This window comes from Sarcophilus harrisii, chromosome 2 (genome assembly GCF_902635505.1).
Source record: "Sarcophilus harrisii chromosome 2, mSarHar1.11, whole genome shotgun sequence".
In the NCBI taxonomy this organism is placed as follows: Eukaryota; Metazoa; Chordata; class Mammalia; order Dasyuromorphia; family Dasyuridae; genus Sarcophilus; species Sarcophilus harrisii.
The window spans coordinates 419,138,189-419,154,179 of NC_045427.1; the positions used below are offsets into that span (position 1 = coordinate 419,138,189).

At 39.1% G+C, this 15,991-nt stretch overlaps 1 protein-coding gene across 1 annotated transcript in view; it reads left to right on the forward strand.

The window, feature by feature from the left end:
• Positions 1–15,991, forward strand: part of FLT4 (fms related receptor tyrosine kinase 4) — a 111,373-nt gene that overhangs the window by 51,079 nt on the left and 44,303 nt on the right. The window contains exons 3-8 of the mRNA XM_031953816.1: positions 2,135–2,394; positions 5,026–5,135; positions 5,358–5,520; positions 6,053–6,192; positions 12,783–12,954; positions 13,793–13,910. Coding sequence (XP_031809676.1) covers positions 2,135–2,394; positions 5,026–5,135; positions 5,358–5,520; positions 6,053–6,192; positions 12,783–12,954; positions 13,793–13,910 — 963 coding nt within the window. The remainder of the gene's footprint in view (positions 1–2,134; positions 2,395–5,025; positions 5,136–5,357; positions 5,521–6,052; positions 6,193–12,782; positions 12,955–13,792; positions 13,911–15,991) is intronic.

A 15,991-nucleotide genomic window follows, 5' to 3' on the forward strand; every position in this document is an offset into this window, starting at 1 on the left:
AAATTTAATCAAAGCAATGACTAAATCTTCAGAGGATCTGTGCTTCAGAGGACCTTCTAACAAACACAACCACTGTAAGAATTTTTTTGACTTGACTATACTTATTTGTTATAAGTTTTCTTTCTTCCTTTTCTTTCTTATGATTAATAGAAAATGAGGAGATAGTCAGAGATGAAAACTATTGGAACTTTTTTAAATGCACAGAAGAGAATGGAAAGAAGTATGGAAACAGCCAAGACAAACAGGACAATTGTGAAAATAGCAGGTGGAATCTATCATATACAGAGAGAGAGAGAGAGAGAGAGAGAGAGAGAGAGCAAATACTATAAAACAAAGATTCATAGTTGCACATAGAATTCTTTTCATGGGTCCTTTCCCCTCCTTTATGATTTCCTTGGGATACAAACCCAGCATCAGTTCATGTAAATCTTTCCAGGTCTTTCTATAATAATAATATTCCATTACCTTCATGTACCACTGTTGTTCAGCCCTTCCCCAATTGATGGGCATCTATTCATTCTCCAATTCTTCATTATCACAAAAAGAGCTGCTACATTTTTGCACATGTGAGTCCTTTCCCCCTCCTTTATGATATACTTGGGATGCAGACCTAGTAGTGTCACTGCTGGGTCAAAGAGTATGCACAATTTTCTAATCCTTTGGTCATGGTTCCAGATTGCTCTCCAGAATGGTTAGATCATTTCACAATTCCACCAACAATGCATTAGTGTCCCACATCCCCTACAACATTTATTATTATTTTTTCCTATCATCTTGGCCAATCCGAAAGGTATACAATGGTATCTCAGAATTGTTTTAATTTGCATTTCTCTAATTGATAGTTATTTGGAACATTTTTTTCACGTGACCAGAAATAGCTTTAATTTCATCATCTAAAAATTGTTCATATCTTTTTACCATTTATCAACTGGTGAATGCCATATATTTTTATAAATTTGACACCATTCTTGATATATTTTAGAAATGAGATCTTTATCAGAAACACTGGATATAAAGATTTTCCCCAGCTTTGTACTTCCCTTTAAATCTTGTTTCTGTTGGGTTTTTTTGTGCAAAAACTTTTTAATTTAATGTAATCAAAATTATCCATTTTGTCTTTTATAATATTCTCTAGTTCTTCTTTGTCATAAATTCCTCCCTTCTCCAAAGATCTGATAGGTAAATTGTCTCTTGCTCTCCTAATTTGTTTAGACCATTACACGTTGAAATAATTCTTAGCTTCTTCCCTAAACTCCTCCCCTTCTCCCAGTCCCTATCCCCTCCTTTTTCTATCCTAGGCTACTATTAATTAGTTTCCTTCCTTAGAGAACTACAACTATATTATGTTTCTCCATAGTCTCTGTGGAGAAGACATAGGATTACACACTTACTTATAGGCAGGGAACCTTTGGATATACCAAGTCTGTTGCCTATCTCTCAGTAAGAAACCTAAGCTCACTTATAAAGTGTTTCCTTTCTACACAAAGAAAGCCTTGTCACCCAGATCCTAAATGAATGGGTACTCAGCCTAGCAGACCCTAAATCCAGCAATTTGGAACCCTGCAGGAAAAGCCAGGGAATCAGAAAGCCCAGAGAGGAGGGGAAAATATCTTACTTAGGATCTCACAGCACACCTCTGGTCCCCCAGGCCTCCTGCAAAGAAGTATCTTCCACCAGGACATAATGGTATCTATTGGCCCAGCTCAGAAGAGCCAATTTGTGAAGAATTTGCCAAGTTTTGCCCTTCTGGAGTCCCTACTCCCCATCATCTGACTTAGAAGTCTCTGACCCCAAAGACTTTTATACAGGTGCATAGTTGACCCCTCCCAAGGCCCAGAAGGTCCTAAGAATTTTGAGACTCTAACTTCCATATTCTACAAAGGACCTCCCCTGTCTATCAGAGCAGGACACTCAGGCCAGACTTGGCATTCATTGCTAACCATGGCTTAGACCTCTAGTCTCCTCAGGTAAGTGTCAGGACTTAAGACAGTTTGCCAGGGTCTCTAGTCCTTTTTTTTCCCATCTTCTCTCCCCTTCTTCTTTATCCTTCCCACTCTAAAGACGCTGGGTCCAGGAATGGTCTCTGTCATAGTGCACCCATAATTTCTCTCTTTTTCTCCTCTCCCTCTGCCAGAGGACAGCATCCCCTGGAGTGGGCGTGGCCCCGGGGTGGGGAGGAACCTAGACAAGGTGACAAGGAGAGCAAAGCTGGGGAGCCAGCCGAGGTCGGAGCTGAACGAGACTGTGAAGGCACCGACAGCCGGCCCTACTGCAAGGTGCTAGTGCTGACCAGCACCCAGGCCAATGACACCGGCTCCTACATCTGCTACTACAAATACATCAAGGCTCGAATTGAGGGCACCACCGCAGTGAGCACCTATGTGTTTGTGAGAGGTGAGCACCATCCAGGGGCCCCCTGGAGTACTGACCTCCCTAGAAGGGGCAGGGGGAGGGAAACTCCTCAAAGAATTGGTGAAGGGTGGAGCAGTAATATCTAGAACTGAAGGAGCCTTTGAGGTCAGCTAGGAGTAATAGCTATCTCACTTTTCCAAAGGTCCAAATACAGTCTATTTGGTGTTGTCCTCCCTCAAACTCTGCAAGCTATACAGTGCAAACATATTATCTGCCTTTTATAAATAGGGACATTGAGACTCAACGCACCCAAATTACTAGTACAAGTAAGAGCTAGAATGTGAATTTAGGTCTTCTGGTGCCAAATCCAGGGCTCTTTCTGCTATCAAGGATCCTTTTTTTTTGAAAGGCAATTGGGGATGAGTGACTTGGCCAGGGTCACATAGTGTTTAAGGCTGAATTTGAACTCAGGTCCTCCTGACTCTAGGGCCAGTGCTGTTATCCACTGTGCCATCTAGCTTCCCTGGATAACATTTTTATCACAAGTCCTTTAGAATTTTAGTAGTTAGTAAGTGCTTATAATATTTTGAGTAAACAAATATTTTTCTTTTAATAAGATTAGTTTGACAGTTCTGAGTCAACCCATATTGGTTCCTAGTGAGTCTTGAATTCTAAATGTTCATAGACCATCTGTTTAATAACTTTATGGAAATATTTTTAGATTTTTACAATAAGCTACCCTTTTCATAACTTCCAGATTCCTTCTTCCCTTTTCAAAAACTGAGACAGCATACATTGTTGCCAACCCCATGTTACTTCTCACATTCTCTATAATTTCTCTCTTCTTTTTCTTTTTGTTACTTTTTATTTATTTTTTTCATTTCACAAATGTGTTTCATTTTTGTTATTCCAATTTTGACAAAACACCAATACTTACATGAATGTTTCCACATATAGAGGTTAGAAAAAGTTGTAGTTGAAAATATGAGTTTTTATTACATATAATTTGTTTTAACTATTAAAATCAAGAGTTTCAAAGCTATCCCTCTTTTTCTTTTCTACTGTGTATTTTTAAAAATGCTTCATTGATGCTTTAAAAGTTTTTCTTCTCCCCATTCTCAACAAAACCAAACTTCTTCCCACCCATTAATTTAAAAAGCCTTCTCTTGTAACAAGTTGGCATAGTAAAAACAAATCCATAATTTGACTTGCCTAGAAAGTACATATCTCCTTCTACACTTTTAGTCCATCACATTTCAGTCAAGAAATGAGAAGGATGCTGTTTAGTCCTTCAGAGTTATGGTTGATTATTGTATTGATCAGAGATCTTAAGACTTTCAAAGCTCAACATAATTTTTAAAAAGACTTCCTTGTTATTTTTTTTTAGCATTTTCCCCAAAGCTCAGTTCATTTTGAGACTTGCTAATCTGGCATTCCTATTATTTTTTTATTATTCTATATTTTGCGTTCATCTTTATGTATATGCCCCACCTTCCCTTACCCTTTGTACATATCCAGGCTCACCTAAGAGCTCCCTGTGTGACCACATTGGTCCCTCTTTATTCTTCTCCATTTTCTGCTTTAACTGAAAATGTATAATTGTGTATTCAGAATTACTTTTTAGAAAATCTTTAATCTCTTATGAGCCATCAATTCTGAAAAGAATTAATCCAAGAGATAATAAAGTAGTTTTTTCAGAACTTTTTGAAATCTCCTTTCTTAAAGGAAAAATATTGCATTCTCTTTCTTTACTATGATTAATGCTAAGATAACATGATCACTTTCTCCTAAGCTAGTCTTTCACAAGTTATTACACAAGCTAGTCTCTTTTTATTAATCAGAAAAAAGTCCAAAATAGATCTTCCTCCATTTCTTTTCATCTGCTTTCTTGGAGATGAACTTTTCATCATGGCAGGAATTTCTTAGACTTTCAGCAGATATCTGACTATTTTAAATCCTCTATCACAGTTATGTCTTGCTGCCATGCCCGTTTGATAATCTGCTTTTAGGAAAACATCATCCCATTTCTTGTCTTATCAATCTGAAGTCCTACCTCAATATCAATTCTGTTTCTTTCTTCTTTCATCTTATTTGTAAAAGTTCAGTGCTAAACTTGTTCTGTGTCAGTATAAAATGAAAACAAGCCTGGCTGCTATAGTGCTTATTCTGTGTCTGGCATATCAAACTAGGGGCCTCCAGCCTCCCTTTGTCAGTACAGCAATAAGGTTTAGGCTATAGCAAGACAGAACTCACCTGGAAAAAGCGGGTCTGAAAACCCAGCTATGTCCATGAAGGCCCATGACTGATGGGAATCTGAACATGGGAATATGACCTGAGGTTTGGCATGTTATCCCTTCCATGGACCCCCCTCCCTGCTTCCTTACTCATCCATCCAACCACTCAGGAAGTCTTGTTTTTCCTCTTTCCTTTTCCTTCTTCCTATCCTTCCTCCTTTTCTTCTTCCTTCCTTCTGTTTCCTTCCTCTATCCTATTATATTCCACCTTTGCTTCCATTTCATACCCATCCTTTTCCTCCTTATTCCTTCCTCATTCCTCTCTTCCTTTACCCTCCTCACCTTTCTCTTCTTTCCCTCTCCATTTCTTTCTTTTCTCTCCACTTCTTCATTTCTCCTCTCTCCCTCTTCCTCGGCGGATGGCTGTCCTTGGCCTCAGACTTCGAGCAGCCCTTCATCAACAGGCCAGACACTCTCCTGGTTAACAAGGACCATACGTGGGTACCCTGCCTGGTGTCCATCCCGGATCTCAACGTCACTCTGCATTCGGTATGAACCACCACTCCCTTTCTTCCTTTCTCACCACCACCCCCTATTTCCCCTATCCTGCTCCAGATTCCTCCTCCCTGCCCAGGGTTTCTGATCCCAATGAATCAGAACTGGAGGTGTCTGATGACCATTCCTGGAAAAGGGGCCTTGGATCCAGACGTCCCTGAGTTATGGTGGGGAGGGGAGAGGCAGCCAGCCCCTGACCATCCGCCCCACCCCTAGCAAATCAGGGTGATCCGGCCAGATGGACAAGAAATCGTGTGGGATGACAGGAGGGGAATGCTGGTGCCCACGTCACTCCTCGGAGACACCTTGTTCCTCCAGTGTGAGACCATCATCCGGGGCCGAACCTTCCGTTCCAACATCTTCATCATCCATATCACTGGTATGATGGGAACAGCCTACTCCTGCCAGATCATAGGGTATCCCCCTCATGTTTATCCCAGAGGAGCCCACTCCAGCCTTGGTCCCAAGCCCTTGTTTGTGAGGTGCCACCAGAATGAGAAACATGAAAATTTCTCCAGTTCCTGAGTCCAGGGAGGGAAATGTGTTTCCCATTTCTGCTGGGTCTCACAGCCCTGGTAGTGGTGATATTGGATATGGGGCTGGAAGGAAAGAGGAGGGATTAGAAGGCAATCCTAGAGACTCCAGCTAGAGTTTTGGAATCATTTTTGTATATGCCTATGTCTCTGTGTATGAACATTCATGCATATTGTTACGTGTGCATGCACGCATCTTTCTTTGTATTTGCTGTATCTGTCATATGTGCTGTCTGTTGTAAGAGTTGTCCTGTGCTCCATTACTTTTCTGTATCATTGAGTCAACTGTATTGCCATATGTTTTATATTATTGTGTATGTGTTGTTTTGTATGCTCTGTGTTACTGTATTGTGTTCTGTGTTTGCCTGTGTCCCCCAGGAAATGAGCTATATGACATTCAGCTATATCCTAAGAAAGCCTTGGAGCTGCTGGTGGGGGAGAAGCTGGTTCTGAACTGTACTGTATGGGCCGAGTTCAACTCAGGAGTTACCTTCCAGTGGGATTATCCTGGAAAGCAGGTTAGCCCTCTTCTTCCTTCCAGGGAGACCTCCTTACTTATATTCTTCCCTAAGTGGGCTGGTCTTTCTTTGGTATCTCTCCATGGAATAGTTAGGGCTTTGCTCCCTGTGGCTCATCACAACCATCCCTCACATCCTCCTGGTTCTTGTGAGTTCTGGCTAATTCCTCCCTCCACGCATTTTATGCCCATAGCTAGTGTTGTGTCAACCTTCCCTTTGGTAAGAAGCATCCATCACCTGGAAATACTTTTTGTCCCAAGTCTCTCAAATCATCTCATATCCTTTAATATTTTGCTCTTTAGAGTTACCCATAGGATCATGTGGATCATAACACTGGGTCTCAAGAGGCAAAAGACACTGAAATTAAATATTTGCTCTTCAGGGGAACTCTTATTTCTCAAGTTCTAGTAAAGATATTTAATAGAATTTTTAAATTCTAACATAACTGATATAATCATGAACATATACTTTAAGTGTAACCCATATTGGTTAGTTAATAATTGATGCCATGTTAATTGTATCATGATATAATTATGTTTTTATTATTAACATAATAACTAAAGAGCAGTCATGAAGGCCAAGATGAATAAAAGATAAGGAGAGTTAGCCTCAGAATCTGGAAGAGCTGGTTTCCATACTGGCAGGGTGGTCCTAGGCAAGTCATTTATTCTCTCTATGCCCCAAATTAGTTCTTTATAGTCTCTGACTTTACGTTGCAAAATATGTGCCAGTTTACATTAATAATAAGGAATTTCTTCGTTGGGAGTGTCATACCAACAAAATCATAAGTCTATACCTTCTCAAAATTAACAAAAGCAATAATTATTCCTCACAATTCTATGATACTTAGTGTTTACGAAAGGCTTACATATCTAGTATGTCATTTCAACATCACAAAACTCTAAGGCAATGATGAACATGTTTATTTTACAAGTAAGGAATGGAGGCTCAGAAAAGAGACTCAGACTTAGTGTACCTTGTTCCTTCATCAAGGAAGACCAGCTTAATTAATTGTTCCCTCTCTGATGAAATATTCTAAAACAAAGAAAAAAACTACCTCTCTTAATATATTATAGAATTCTAGAAATAGTCTATCTCATACCAACTAATATGTTAAATGACAACCCCATACTCTTAGCACTCACTATACAATCATAGAGTTCAAAGACCAATTTAGACTTTTTTTACAGATAAGGAAACTGAGGCACAGAAAGATTAGTTCAGGGTCAGCCAGTAAGCATCTAAGGCAAGATCTGAACTCAGTTTTTCCCTATCTATTTCCCTTTCTATTCATCCATGTTGCTGTTCCTTTTCAAAAGAGAAACCCTCAAACCAGGAGAAGCATCTTCATGACTGTTCCCCTGGCACAATCCCCAGCCCAACATGTCCATTAAAACACCTTGCCATATGGGAAGCTGATACTTGTTTTCTCAACACTGCTTCAGTGTCCCTCTCATCTCCTATTCACTGTTCATAAAGTCTATACTAGAGCTAGAAGAAGTCTCCCATGCCAGATTGTAACATCCTCATTTTACAGCTGAGTCCCAAGAAGATTAAGTAATTTATCTAAGATTGCAAAGGTAGTAGGCACCAGAGGTGATATTTGAATCCAGGTCTTCTCATTCCAAGGTTATGTCTCTTTTCCTTAGACTACACTGTCTCCCCATTCCATCCCTCTGACTCAACACACACAATCACTCTTTCACATGCTATCTCTCTGCCTCTATTTCTCTGTCTCTCTCTGTGTCTCTGTTCCTGTCTCTCCACTGTCTGTCTTTCTCTCTTTCAGTACTGAAAGATTCTCTTCTTCCCACTAGAGTCATCCTCCTTTTATTGTCATCATTGTCTATCTTTGTAGACCTGAAGCCTCCATCCCTTGCCCATTTTCTAACCCCAGGCCAATGAAGCTCCCAGGGAGCCTATCAAGATTGCCTCCATCAGCCCTGCTCTGTCTAGAATTCATTCCCTGACTCATTCTCTGGAGATCCTGGTGCTCTCCTGGACGACTGATGCCTTGAACAGGGCTGAGCATCTCGGGCTGCATACATGAGCAAGGATTGAGAGGGTAGACTCTCCTTGAAGGCAAAAACTGTTTCAATTTTGTCTTTGGATCCCCAGCATCTCACAGAGAGCCTAGGTATGATAGGTAGTTAATAAGTGCTAGTTGACTCATTTGTAGGCTTCTGGCCAATATAGACTCTACAGTACTTCTCACCCCCAGACCAGTCCCTGTATGACCAATATTCTTCCCTCCTCTGAGCCTTCTTTCTTTTGCTGATATCTACCACCCATTTCTCCTTCCCAAACCCCAGTCATTCCAATCTCTCTAGGAGGTAAGACATTTCCTTCCAGCTTCCCCTGCCCTGGCATTCCTCTCCTACTCTTTTTCTCCTCCTCCCCATTCTTTAAACAGTAAATAGCTCTAGACAGGATTTCTTAGTTTTTTGCTGTGGACAAAACCACAGACCAACTAGAGAAATTGAAAAACTAAGGAAAGTTACCAAGGTACCAGGAGATGACAATGAATGTTCTCCCTTAAATTTAGTGGAATGTCAGAGGTGCTTAGCTTGAATCCTTGAAGCCCTATCATGACATTTATTACACTCCTTATCCCTGACCAGTCTCTTGGTGCCTTTCAACTCCTCATCATTTTCCAGATATGTTTTTAAAATGTCTTATTGAAATTCAGGCATGCTATGTTTGTGTCATTCCCTTGATCTACTAACCAAGTAGTTATATCAAAAAAGGAAACAAGGTTCTTCATATATCTGTTCTTGATGAACTCATATCAATTTTTGGTGATTATTCCTTCCATTTCTAAATAATCACAAGTTATCCCCCTAATAATATCAAAACTATATTTTAAAAATTGTGTCCTCTTAATTTGTGTCTTATATACATATACATGTATATATACACACACATACACACATTTTAAAACTTAAATTTATATGACATGTGCCCACTACCTCTGATCCTTTCTTTTTCTCCATGATTTTTATTATAGCTTTTTATTTACAATATATGTATGGGTAATTTTTCAACACTGACCCTTGCAAAACTTTCTGTTCCAAATTTTCCCCACCTTCCCCTCACCTCCTCCCCTAGATGGCAGGTATTCCAATACATGTTAAAATATATATTATTTAAGATATACTTTAAAATGTTTAACATGTATCAGACTGCTTACCATCTAGGGAAGGGATTGGAGGGAAGGAAGGGAAAAGTTGGAACAGAAGTGATTGCAAGACTCAATGCTGAAAAATTACCCATGCATATGTTCTGTCAATAAAAAGCTATTAAAAGGGGGGGGGAGGGAAGAGCTATCTGGAAAAAAAAAAAAAAAGAAGCTACATTCTTTGACAGTGTCTAATGTTGCAGACTTAAAAGACTTGAAAGATAGGGGAAACAGCCCCTTTTGATTCTTTCCTTTAATAAAAGAGTTCTTGGTTAGCCGGTTGGGAATTGGGGAAGACTACTATACTCTTTTTCTTATAGTGTAATGCCGGAGAAACTGAGCAAGATAAAGGTTAGAGACCAACTTAATAGTTTATTAAATGGAGAGATATACTGGGACCAAATGGATCTTGGTCCCAGGGCTGGACGAGACTGTCATCTCAAAGAATCCAGCCTAAAATATATATTAAATCCAATATATGTATATATATCCATAGTTATCTTGCTGCACAAGAAAAATTGGATCTAGAAAGAAAAAAAAACTGAGAAGGAGAACAAAAATTCAAGCAAACAACAACAGAAAAAGTCAGAAAGAGTGAAAATGCTGTGTTGTGGTCCTTACTCAGTTTCCACAGTCCTCTCCCTGGGTGCAAATGGCTCTCTTCATTACTGAACAATTAAAACTGGTCTGAATCAATTCATTATTGAAGAGAGCCACATCCATCAGTATTTATTATCATATAGTCTTGTTGTTGCCATGTACAGTGATCTCCTGGTTCTGCTTGTTTCACTTAGCATCAATTAATCTAAGTCTCTCCAGGTCTCTCTGAAATCATCCTGTTGGTCATTTTTACAGAACAATAATATTCCATAACATTAATATATCATAATTTATTCAGCCATTCTACAATGGATGGGCTCAGTTTCCAGTTTCTAGTCACTATAAAAAGGGCTGCCACAAACATTTTTGCACATATGGGTCTCTTTCTCTCCTTTAAGATCTCTTTGGAATATAAGCCCAGAGCGAACACTACTAGGTCAAAGGATATACAAGGTTGATAACTTTTTGAGCATAGTTCCAGGATGCTCCCTGGGTGGTTGGATGGCTGAATTCGTTGGATGGTTGGATTCATTCACAACTCCACCAACAATGCATCAGTGTCCCAGTTTTCCCACATCCCCTCCAACATTCATCATTATCTTTTCCTGTCATCTTAGCCAATCTGAGAGATTTGTAGTGGTATCTCAGAGTTGTCTTAATTTGCATTTCTATGACCAATAATGACTTTTTCTTCATGATTTTTCATGGATCACTTAAAGGTTATCAAAGTCAGCTCTTTCAGTATACTAGGAAACAGTTGATTTAGGCCCAAAGACTTGAACTAATTAAGGATAACTAGGGACTCTTATCATTTACTCATTTTTCTTGAGATTTAGAACATTATAAACATTTTTGAAAATCTATTCTTTCAACTGATGGAGTCTGAAGGTATTTGAAAGCATACTTTTTTTACTTCATTTTTCTTGGATTTTTTTCAATCTGTTTTCTTTCACAATATGACTAATATGGAAATATGTTTACATAACTATACTTGTATAATCCATATCAAATTGCTTGCTTTTTCAATGAAGGGAGAGAGGAGAGAGAGAGAATTTGAAACTCCATTTTTGAAATGAATGTTAAAAGTTGTTTTTATATATCATTGGGGAAAAATATAATGTTAAATATATTAAAAGTCCTATGGCAAATCAAAATAATAAATTCTTTCTAATCAGAAAATCTTTTTTTTAACAAGAGAAAAGAAAATCACAATAAGCATTAAGTAGCTCTGCTTTCTGTTCATTCATTTTCATTATCTATCCCAGTCAGTAATCCTTCTATCCCTTATTGGTTCTATCTCTTGTTTCCTACATAACATAAAAAGAAGTTGTATATTCTTAGCATTTGTTACCAGCTTCAGTTCATTTTGAGCTTTACTAATTTTAATATTTTTCCTTCTGGGCCATACCATCCCTTTTTATTCATTCTCTTATTTTATTAATTCTTGTTTCCATCTCCTTTGTTTTTCTTTTCTCTGAATCAACTTCTGAGATCTTTGTGTAGCCACAATTTTATTTTTAAGCAATTTGCTCTTTTTGGCCTCACTGAAAAAAATTTTGTTAAATTTTATCATCAAGGTCAAAGGATATGAACAGACAATTTTCAGATGATGAAATTGAGACTATTTCTACTCATATGAAAGAGTGTTCCAAATCACTATTGATCAGAGAAATACAAATTAAGACAACTCTGACATACCACTACACACCTGTCAGATTGGCTAAGATGACAGGAAAAAATAATGATGAATGTTGGAGGGTATGCGAGAAAACTGGGACACTGATGCATTGTTGGTGGAGTTGTGAATGAATCCAACCATTCTGGAGAGCAATCTGGAATTATGCCTAAAAAGTTATCAAATTGTGCATATCCTTTGATCTAGCAATGCTACTACTGGGCTTATACCCCAAGGAGATACTAAAGAAGGGAAAGGGACCTGTATGTGCCAAAATGTTTGTGGCAGCCCTGTTTGTAGTGGCTAGAAACTGGAATATGAATGGATGCGCATCAATTGGAGAATGGTTGGGTAAATTGTGGTATATGAATGTTATGTAATATTATTGTTCTGTAAGAAATGACCAGCAGGATGAATACAGAGAGGCTTTGAGAGACTTATTTGGAGATGCTGAGTGAAATGAGCAGAACCCGGAGATCATTATACACTTCAACAACGATACTGTATGAAGAGGTATTCTAATGGAAGTGGATTTCTTCAACAAAGAGAAGATCTAATTCAGTTTCAGTAGATCAATGATGGACAGAAGCAGCTACACTCAGAGAAGGAACACTGGGAAATGAATGTAAACTGTTTGCATTAAAAAAAAAATTATCATCAAGAACTTCCTATATCTTTTGGGCCACCTTCCCTATAGAACTTTAGGCCATCGGAATCTATGGGAGATTCTCTTGGAAGGAGGTGCTGGTGGGTCACCTTAAGAACTGAATTCAAGCTCCTGAGGAAATCCTAGATAACCTAGTTCTTGGGTATTCCTTTTTCACAAAAGTCAGCATCCTAGTCCTTCCCTCCCTCCTACCCAAAACAAGGCTACCATTCTTCTGAAGACAGTGGGGCTATACAACTCTGGAGGAGTGAGGCTGATGGTTTTTCACAGCTCTGCCTCATTTAAATCCAATTCATTTGCAAGTCAAGATATCAGCCCCCAGATGTCTTGAGTCCTCTTTGAGAAAAAAGGATCAACAACAACAACAAGGGACTACCTGGTGATTCGTCCTCTGGGAACACAAGGTATCAAAGACAGGAGAAGGGGGCAGAGGCAGGATGCTGACCTCTCCTGTTCCATCCCATTGGCAGACAGAACGAGCTGGAGCAGTGACACCTGAGCGCCGCTCCCAACAGACGCATACAGAACTATCCAGCATCCTGGTCATCCAGAATGTGAGCCAACAAGACCTCGGGAAGTATGTGTGTGAAGCCAGCAATGGTGTCCAGAGCTTCAGGGAAAGCACTGAGGTCATTGTGCACGGTATGGCCACAATTGGGTCTTAGGAGAGAGGATAGGCCCTTGGGTACAGTATTCGGAAGAGGAGGGAAGGGAGACTCACAGAGGAGGCTTTCTTTCTGCCTCAACCCCAGCTAGCCCTCCCCCTCATAAGACCTCATAACTGTAGATATGTGTGTTGCCCATAACCAAAAGGGCTATAGATCTTTAATCTATCCATCACTGTATGCATTCATTCATTCACCAAAAGCCTTTGTAGAGACCTGTGTGTGTGTGTGTGTGTGTGTACATGTACATCCCTACATTTGCAAGTGACCTAAAGGAATTGAGTCCCTGATTGCTGACTCAGCTTAGTGACCACTTAGTCAGTGTCTCCATTCCATATTTCTGCTCTGTGTTCTACTTCTGTTATACTCTTTAGAGACTGGCTCTGTGTCTCTGTTTCATGTCTTTTCCTAATGTCTCCTGTCTATATCTGTTCCCAGTGATTGGGCTTTCAAGCCTACATTCTCTGTCCAACTTCCCTGCTCTTTGTTCCTTCTGTAGGTCAGTGTTCCCTCTCTTCATACTTCAGCAAGGTTAAGGAGCCCATTTCCTTTTTAAGGCTGGTGAGAAATTTGATAGTCATTAAAAGCAATTTAACAAACCTTTATGTGCTTATGCAGAGAATTGTGTCAAGTTCTAAAAGTTTAGATAAAATTGTTCCCTGCCTTCAAGAAGTTTACAATCCAGTTTATAGTCTAGAATAAGATATTCTTTCTTGGAAGAGATAGCATTTGAGTTAAGCCTTTAAAAAATGTAAGAATTCATCTTTGACTATGAAAAAGGTCTTTGCCTCACTCCTGTTCGCTCCATTTCACAGACAAACCCTTCATTAGTGTGGACTGGCTGAAGGGCCCTGTGATCGAGGCCACAGCAGGAGATGATCTGGTGAAGCTTCCAGTGAAGGTGGCAGCATATCCTCCACCAGAATTCCAATGGTAACCTCTTTCCCACCTCCAAAAATACCCTTTGATTCCCCCTTGGTTCCCTAGTTCCTTAACCCCAACATGCCATCACTTCCAAAAGCTGGAAGGGTCAGAAAGGAGATCTGAGGGGATTAGGGATAGCACCTTCTCACTGAGGGCCAAGATCAGGAAAGTAGAGAGGAAGTCTTGCCTGGGAGGCATGAAAGTTAATTCTAATTGTACCTTTTTGTGCAACACAGAATGTGACAGAGCCCAGAAGAAAGTAGATAACTGAATTTGCTAGTCTTCTCATATCCAATGTTTCCCTCAAATCCCAGCCTCTTATAGCCTTTATAATATTTTCATCATGAAAACTGGTTATCATTCTCTCATTTTATTCATTCCTGTTCCCATTTTCTTGCTGTTCTGAGCTTCCAACAATATCTGCTATGGAAAACAGAATGAAACTTGGAGCCAAGGAAACCAAGGATCAAATTCCAGGTTTGACACTTAAAAATTGAATGACCTTGGACAAGCCACATCAGCTCTCAATGCTTTAATTTTCTTACCAGTAAAATGAGGATTAATATTAATTACTCACTAGTCCAGCCTTTCCCCAATATAGTATTACCTCCTATAAACTCAACAAATTTTCTATCAAATGCTTGCTCTGTGCAAGGCTCCATGTTAAACTCTAGAAATAGGAATATGGAAAAAAAATTACCCATTGTGATCTCTGCCCATGAAGAGCTAACAAAAATTTACCTGATGCAACTGATCAACAATTATGGCAGGTGGTTGGTTACCTTCTGCTTTCTTACAAGAGTGACTTTATTCCCTTTTGCTTCTGTATAAACTTATTTCAAGTGATCTATGATTTCATTAATGTAGGTATTCCCTCCATTAATGCTGATTGAGACCTTTTCATACCTGTTTATCCTACATGATTCTTGTTTATGGTCTTTCATTGGTCCTTCACAAAGGATCTATTCAATGTGCTGGACCCCTTCTTCCAGGGCATTTTATGTCCTATGAGTTTCATTGTATCATTCAAGGTATCTATCTGTTATCCCTCCTTCTTACTTCATGGGTGAGCCACCAATGCCTTTGTGATGAATACCTTTCTTTGTTCATAAGCCTTTTATTTCTTTCACATGGGTCTTTATTGGAAATATGTTGAAGTCCACTTGCATCTACCTTGCATTAATGTTGAAATGTTGGAAGTTTTATATAAGAGCAGCTTGGGATAGTTGAAAGAGTTGCACAATTTCCCCAGTACCATGAGATCTCCTTTTTTTCTCCTGTTCAATGCTATGCCCAATCATTGTCCTTCTGTAGTAACTGAAGAAATACTTACAGATAAAGAGATTCAATGGACTTCCCTTCCAAATTCATGTCATAATTTGGATAATAGGCATTTTCATCCATTTTTCTTTTTCCTATAGACAAAGGAGTCAGTAAACTAGGCCTGAGAGCCAAATCTAGCTCTTTATCTTTTTGCACTCTACCCTTCCTATCCTCCAGCTAAGAATTGTTTTTACATTAAAGTTTATTTTAAAATGTAAAACATTCTTAAGGGCCACACAAAAAGAAGCAGAAAACTGGATTTGACCCCCAGGACTAGTTTGCTCACCTCTACTATAGACTGATTTTTTGAGTAATCATGGATTCCATTAAAGAGGCTCTTTCTTTTCATGTTCTGGATATTAGTGCAATAAATTACACAATGTCATCTGGAGAACCTAATCATTTATGGGGAATCTCTCTTCAGCCTAGACCCTGCATACAACCTCATCTATCACAATGGAAGACATAACTATACTTGCTTAATAATAATCATGTTTTTCTGTTGCATTTATCAAGGAATTTTGTGCAGTCTCAAAGTATTATGAGACATTCCTTATTAGAATAGAGTCTTGAAAGGTTGCACTTTGATCAACTGAGTCAAAAATCTTTGGTAATTTGTGACAAAAGGCACCCAAAAGAATCTTGTATTCTTTGTACCTTTCAATCAACTGTATGATTGGCAAGCTGTTCTATGCTATGGAATATCATTCAGAAGAACTTGCAATCTTCTTATGTTTTCATCAAGGATACCCGTAATATGTGCATAG